We start from the raw sequence: 7,500 nt of genomic DNA, 5'->3' as shown, positions 1-7,500 counted from the left end.
TTAAAAAAAGTAAGTCCAAAATTCAGTAAACAGGTTAATTACAAATTTTATAGAAAATAAATCATGGTAATCATAGCAAAACATCACGATTAAAGAGGTGCTTTATTTTATCCGAATTTACTATATTGCAGAATTTTTCAAAATGCTGAGACGTTCAGATTCTTCGTCCAGTACGAAGCCTCGGGTGTATGTTCTCTCAATATTTGAAGTGAAAGAAGAGATCACGCCCCCAGACACCAAGACTCAACTATTGTACTTACTGAGAAGAAAAAAGGCGATACCGTTCCACACATACGTGTGTAAACGTTGTCATAATGTACCACAAGCCAAAGTAAGATTTGATGTGTAAACCTTGCCAAAGTGTCCCACAAGCCAGAGTAAGATCTTGTGTGTGTGTAAACTTTGTTATGATGTCGAGTAAGATCTTGTTGTGTGTGTGTGTGTAAACTCTGTTATGATGTCCCACAAGCCAGAGTAAGATCTTATTGTATGTGTGAAAACATTGTCATAATGTACCACAAGTCAGGGTGAGATCATATTATACGTGTGTGAACTCTCTCATTACGTTTCTCAGACAAGACTTACCAACAATTAAGACAGATTTACAGATTATGTAAAAATATGTGGAGGTGAAGTATGTGGGAGTATCACTGCAAATAGGCCGGTGCCTCTCATATCAGAGAGATGTTGGCTGGTGTTACCATGCTACTTTACTCTGAGAAAACTACCCCTATTTTCTTCTTTTGCTATTCTTGCAACATTGCATAGCTCCTGATGACGCAAAGAGACGTGTGAAAGTACGTGAGCACACACACAAACACACACACACACACACACACACACAGTTAGGAAGTATTTTTTCAGTCACAGAGTAGTCAGGAAGTGGAATAGTTTGGGAAGCGATGTAGTGAAGGCGGGATCCATACATAGCTTTAATTAAGCAGATGTATGATAAAGCTCACAGTTCAGGGAGAGTGACCTAGTAGCGACCAGTGAAGAGGCGGGGCCAGGAGCTTGGACTCGACCCCTGCAACCTCAACTAGGTGAGTACAGGATGTTCCAGAGATGGGACACAGCAACAAGGAGTCACAGTTGGAAGTTGAAGACTCAGATGAACCACAGGGATGTAAGGAAGTATTTCTTCAGTCACAGAGCTGTCAGGAAGTGGAATAGCCTTGGTAGTGATGTAATGGAGGCAGGATCCATACATAGCTTTAAGAAGAGGTATGATAAAGCTCATGGAGCGGGAAGAGTGACTGAGTAGCGGCCAGTTGAAGAGGCGGGGTCAGGAGCTGTGACTTGATCCCCGCAACCACAACTAGGCGAGTACACACACACACACACCCCAACACACACACACACACACACCCACACACACACACACACACACACACACACACACCACACACACACACACACCACACACACACACACCACACACACACACACCACACATACCCCACACACACACACACCACACACACACACACCACACACACCACACACACACACCACACACACACACACCACACACACACACACCACACACACACACGCACACACACACGCACATACACACACACACACACCCCCACACACCCTCCACCACTTGACAAACACTTGACACAAACACATACCCCCCTCCCCTAACCACCTCTCCCCCTTCCCTAACCACCTCACCTTAGCCACCTACCCCTCCCCCTAACCACCTAACCCCTCCCCAAACCGTCTAACCCCCCAACTACCTCCCTCCCTCCAATAACCATCCTCCCCCTCCCCCATAACCATCCATCCCCTCTCTCCCCCAAACCATCTAACCCTCTCCCCCAACTATCTCTACCCCTCCAATAACCATCCTCCCCCTCCCCCACAACCATCCATCCCATCTCCTAACCATCTATTCCCCTCCCCCTAACCAGGATGAGGACAAGGGGTTCCAAGGACGAATCTGGGAGGGAGGAATGGGAGGTAGAGCTCAAAAAAAGGGAGGAAGACTGGGGAAGGAGACTAGATGAGCTGGAAAGGAAGATGGAAGAGAGGTTAGCAGCAGAATGCAGAAGGTGGAAGCAACAGGCCACAGCAGCAGAAATCAAGATAGAGAGATTAGAAGAGGAGCTGAGACATCTGAAACAGCACAGAGACAAAGATATTACAGAAGTAGCATCGGCAATGGCTACATCAAACACAGACAACAGGTCTGAAGGAAGCATGGAAACTAAACTGTATGCAGAGGTCCTGTCAAACCCACATGGGGCCAAAACAAAGACAGGGAGCACACTAGGACAGAATGAGAGGTTGGAAGACATCGAAGGAACTAGGACATGTGCAAGGACCTTACCAGATATCTGTGGGGGCCAGGAGCAGGTGAGCAGAAAGGATAAACCAAGAAGCATAAGGGCCATAACTAGGGAAGGGACTGAAGGAAGGAACACTCCACGGGAAGGAACTAAAACACATCAGAGCATGCAATGGGAGTCACAGTGGGAGGTGGAAAGGGAAAGATCCGTGTTTGTCTATGGGCTAGACGAAGCTAAAGGGGAAACTTATGATGAAAAAAAGCAGGAGGAGAAAAAAGCGATTGAAGATATCATGAAGGTGATAGGCGAGGGGGACATGACCCAGGTGGCAAATTTTCGGATAATTGGGTGGTTCACAAAGAAAAGGAATCAGCCTCTCAAAGTAATTTTCAAGGCAGAATCAACCCGAACCATGATCCTGCAGGAGAAAGCACGGCTGAGAGGCAAGCAGGAGTTCCGGAGTGTGTACCTCGATCGAGACAGAACACAGGACGAAAGGAAGACAATGAAAGAGAGAGTTCAAAAACGAAAGGAGAAATGGGAGGAAATGAAAAAGGAGAGCAGAATAACCCAGGATCAAATGGAAGGACAAGCGCACCCCCCAGAACAGAAACACCTGCAGAAGGACTCCAGCCACGACACCCCAAGGCAACTGAACAATCCAAACCAACCATCACACACAGATCCCTCTGTTTCCACCCCCCACACCACAGTTACAGTATTAGAACAGAAGTTGAAGGTTTGGTACACAAATGCAGATGAATTAACGAATAAACATTAGGAATGGCAAGAAAGAATCAATGAGAAGTTCCTAGACATCATAGCAGTTACAGAAACAAAACTCATGGAGACAATAACAGATGCAATCTTCCCACCAGGATACCAGATCATGAGGAAAGATAGAAGGGGCAGGGGGGGAGGTGGGGTTGCTCTGCTCGTAAAAAAACAGATGGAAATTCGAGAAAATGGAAGGAATAGATGAGATGGGAGAAAGAGACTACATAGCAGGTACACTTCAGTCTGGGGAACACAAAGTGGTCATTGCAGTGATGTACAATCCACCACAGAACTGCAGGAGGCCAAGAGAGGAATATGAAGAGAGCAACAGAGCAATGGTGGACACACTTGCTGAGGTGGCAAGAAGAGCTCACTCCAGCAGAGCAAAGTTGCTGGTTATGGGGGATTTCAACCACAGGGAGATTGACTGGGAAAACCTGGAGCCACATGGGGGTCCCGAAACATGGAGAGCCAGGATGTTGGACGTGGTGCTGGAAAACCTCATGCACCAACATGTTAAGGACACTACCAGAGTGAGAGGGGAGGATGAATCAGCAAGATTGGACCTTGTGTTCACCCTGGGCAGCTCAGATATTGAGGACATCAAGTATGAGAGTCCCCTAGGAGCTAGCGACCACGTGGTTCTGTGCTTTGAATACATAGTAGAGCTTCAAGTGGAGAGAATAACAGGAGTTGAATGGGAAAAGCCTGACTATAAAAGAGGGGACTACATAGGGTTGAAGAACTTCCTGCGGGAGGTCCAGTGGGACAGAGAACTGGCAGGAAAGCCAGTAAATGAAATGATGGAATATGTAACAATAAAATGCAAGGAGGCAGTGGAAAGGTTTATTCCCAAGGGCAACAGTAACAACGGGAAGACCAGAACGAGCCCCTGGTTTACCCGACGGTGTAAGGAGGCAAAAACAAAGTGCAATAGAGAATGGAAAAAGTACAGAAGGCAGAGAACACACGAAAATAGGGAGATCAGTCGCAGAGCCAGGAATGAGTACGCACAGGTAAGGAGGGAGGCCCAGCGACAGTATGAAAATGACATAGCATCGAGAATCAAGACTGACCCGAAACTGTTGTATAGCCACATCAGGAGGAAGACAACAGTCAAAGACCAGGTGATCAGATTAAGGACAGAAGGTGGAGAACTCACAAGAAATGATCAGGAGGTATGTGAGGAGCTGAACAGGAGATTTAAGGAAGTTTTTACAGTAGAGACAGGAAGGGCTGTGGGAAGACAGCACAGAAGGGAACATCAAGAGGGAATATACCAACAAGTGTTGGATGACATACAAACAACTGAGGAGGAGGTGAAGAAGCTCTTAAGTGACCTTGACACCTCAAAGGCGATGGGACCGGACAATATCTCCCCATGGGTCCTTAGAGAAGGAGCAGAGATGCTGTGCATGCCTCTAACCACAATCTTCAACACATCCCTTGAAACTGGGCAACTACCTGAGAAATGGAAGACAGCTAATGTATTCCCCATATTTAAGAAAGGAAACAAAAACGAGGCACTAAACTACAGACCTGTGTCTCTGACATGTATTGTGTGCAAAGTCATGGAGAAGATTATCAGGAGGAGAGTGGTCGAACACCTGGAAAGGAACAAGATTATAAATGAAAACCAGCATGGGTTCATGGAAGGCAAATCTTGTATCACAAACCTCCTGGAGTTTTATGACAAGGTAACAGAAGTAAGACACGAGAGAGAGGGGTGGGTAGATTGCGTTTTCCTAGACTGCAGGAAGGCCTTTGACACAGTTTCCCACAAGAGATTAGTGCAGAAGCTGGAGGATCAGGCGCACGTAAAAGGGAGGGCACTGCAATGGATAAGGGAATACCTGACAGAGAGGCAGCAACGAGTCATGGTATGTGAAGAGGTATCACAGTGGGCGCCTGTTACGAGCGGGGTCCCACAGGGGTCAGTTCTAGGACCAGTGCTATTTTTGATATATGTGAACGACATGATGGAAGGAATAGACTCTGAGGTGTCCCTGTTCGCAGATGACGTGAAGTTGATGAGAAGAATTAAATCGGACGAGGATGAGGCAGGACTGCAAAGAGACCTGGACAGGCTGGACATGTGGTCCAGCAACTGGCTTCTCGAATTCAATCCAGCCAAATGCAAAGTCATGAAGATTGGGGAGGGGCAAAGAAGACCGCAGACAGAGTATAGGCTAGGTGGACAAAGACTACAGACCTCACTCAGGGAGAAAGACCTTGGGGTGACCATAACACCGAGCACATCACCGGAGGCACACATCAACCAAATAACCGCTGCAGCATACGGGCGCCTGGCAAACCTGAGAATAGCGTTCCGATACCTTAATAAGGAATCGTTCAAGACACTGTACACTGTGTATGTTAGGCCCATACTGGAGTATGCAGCACCAGTCTGGAACCCACACCTGGTCAAACACGTCAAGAAGTTAGAGAAAGTACAAAGGTTTGCAACAAGGCTAGTCCCAGAGCTCAAGGGAATGTCGTACGAGGAAAGGTTAAGGGAAATCGGACTGACGACACTGGAGGACAGAAGGGTCAGAGGAGACATGATAACGACATACAAGATACTGCGAGGAATAGACAAGGTGGACAGAGATAGGATGTTCCAGAGAGGGGACACAGGGACAAGGGGTCACAACTGGAAGCTGAAGACTCAGACGAGTCACAGGGACGTTAGGAAGTATTTCTTCAGTCATAGAGTTGTCAGCAGGTGGAATAGCCTAGCAAGTGAAGTAGTGGAGGCAGGAACCATACATAGTTTTAAGAAGAGGTATGACAAAGCTCAGGAAGCAGAGAGAGAGAGGATCCAGTAGCGATCAGTGAAGAGGCGAGGCCAGGAGCTGAGTCTCGACCCCTGCAACCACAATTAGGTGAGTACAATTAGGGGAGTACACACACACACACATACACACACACACACACACACACACACACACACACACACACACACACACACACACACACACATACACACACACATACACACACACACAGAGACAGAACAAAATCAGAACGACAGCAGCTGAGGGAGAGGACAAAAAAGCGAAAGGAGCTAGGAAAAGAGACAAGGAGGGAACCAGCAGAGGTCAGTCAGAGCAGGACAGAACAGCAAGGGCAAGCACACACACAACTACTCTCAGAACCATACAACCTATCACACCATCCCAACACACACTACGATCCATACCCACAGCCTCCACCCAACACCGAGCTATAGAATCCCACAGTATGCCACCAGGTCTCCCACCCTCACAGGCCCCCCAAACCACAGTGTTGGAAAGGAAACTGAAGGTATGGTACACAAACGCTGATGGAATAACAAATAAGTGGGAGGAGTGGCACGAAAGAGTCAAAGAAGCATCACCGGACATCATAGCTCTCACAGAAACCAAGCTTACAGGTATGATAACAGATGCCATCTTTCCAACGGGATACCAAATCCTGAGGAAAGACAGAGGGAACAGGGGGGGTGGAGGAGTGGCATTGCTGATCAAAAATCGCTGGAATTTTGATGAGCTGGAGAGAGGAGATAGCGGAGAAGAAAGTGATTACATAGTGGGAACACTTCACTCTGGAGGTCCCAAGGTGGTAATAGCAGTGATGTATAACCCACCACAGAACAGCAGGAGGCCAAGGCAAGAGTACGACGAGAGCAATAGAGCGATGGTTGACACACTGGCTAGAGTGGCCAGAAGAGCTCATGCATGCAGGGCAAAGCTCCTGATCATGGGTGACTTTAACCACAAGGAGATCGATTGGGAGAACTTGGACCCACATGGGGGCCAAGATACATGGAGGGCTAAGATGATGGAGGTGGTACTGGAGAACTTCATGTACCAACACGTAAGGGACACTACAAGAGAGAGAGGAGAGGATGAACCAGCAAGGCTGGACTTAGTATTCACCTTCAGTAGTGCAGATATCGAGGACATCACATATGAAAGACCCCTTGGGGCCAGTGACCATGTGGTTTTAAGCTTCGAATACACAGTAGAGCTACAAGTGGAGGGAGAAGCAGGAAGGCCAGGACGAATGAAGCCAAACTACAAGAAAGGGGACTACACAGGAATGAGGAACTACCTGAACGGGGTTCAGTGGGACAGAGAACTGGCAGGGAAGCCAGTTAATGAGATGATGGAATATGTAGCAACAAAATGCAAGGAGGCTGAGGAGAGGTTTGTACCCAAGGGTAACAGGAGTAATGAAAAAGCCAGGATGAGCCCATGGTTTACCCAAAGGTGCAGGGAGGCAAAAACCAAGTGTGCTAGGGAATGGAAGAAATGTAGAAGGCAAAGGACCCAGGAGAATAAGGAGAACAGTCGTAGAGCCAGAAACGAATATGCACAGATAAGAAGGGAGGCCCAAAGACAATATGAAAATGACATAGCAGCGAAAGCCAAATCTGACCCGA

General features: G+C 47.5%; 1 protein-coding gene across 3 annotated transcripts in view; it reads left to right on the top strand.

Moving 5' to 3' along the window:
* LOC128684973 (beta-1,4-glucuronyltransferase 1) overlaps nt 1-7,500 on the top strand; it is a 28,326-nt gene that overhangs the window by 15,909 nt on the left and 4,917 nt on the right. For all 3 annotated transcript variants that reach the window (XM_070099651.1, XM_070099650.1, XM_070099643.1), the window contains one exon: nt 132-331. In XM_070099651.1, coding sequence (XP_069955752.1) covers nt 132-331 — 200 coding nt within the window. The remainder of the gene's footprint in view (nt 1-131; nt 332-7,500) is intronic.

This window comes from Cherax quadricarinatus, chromosome 5, assembly GCF_038502225.1.
Source record: "Cherax quadricarinatus isolate ZL_2023a chromosome 5, ASM3850222v1, whole genome shotgun sequence".
Taxonomy (NCBI): Eukaryota; Metazoa; Arthropoda; class Malacostraca; order Decapoda; family Parastacidae; genus Cherax; species Cherax quadricarinatus.
Note: the sequence above shows the minus strand (reverse complement) of the source record. Positions and strands in the feature narration are given on the sequence as shown.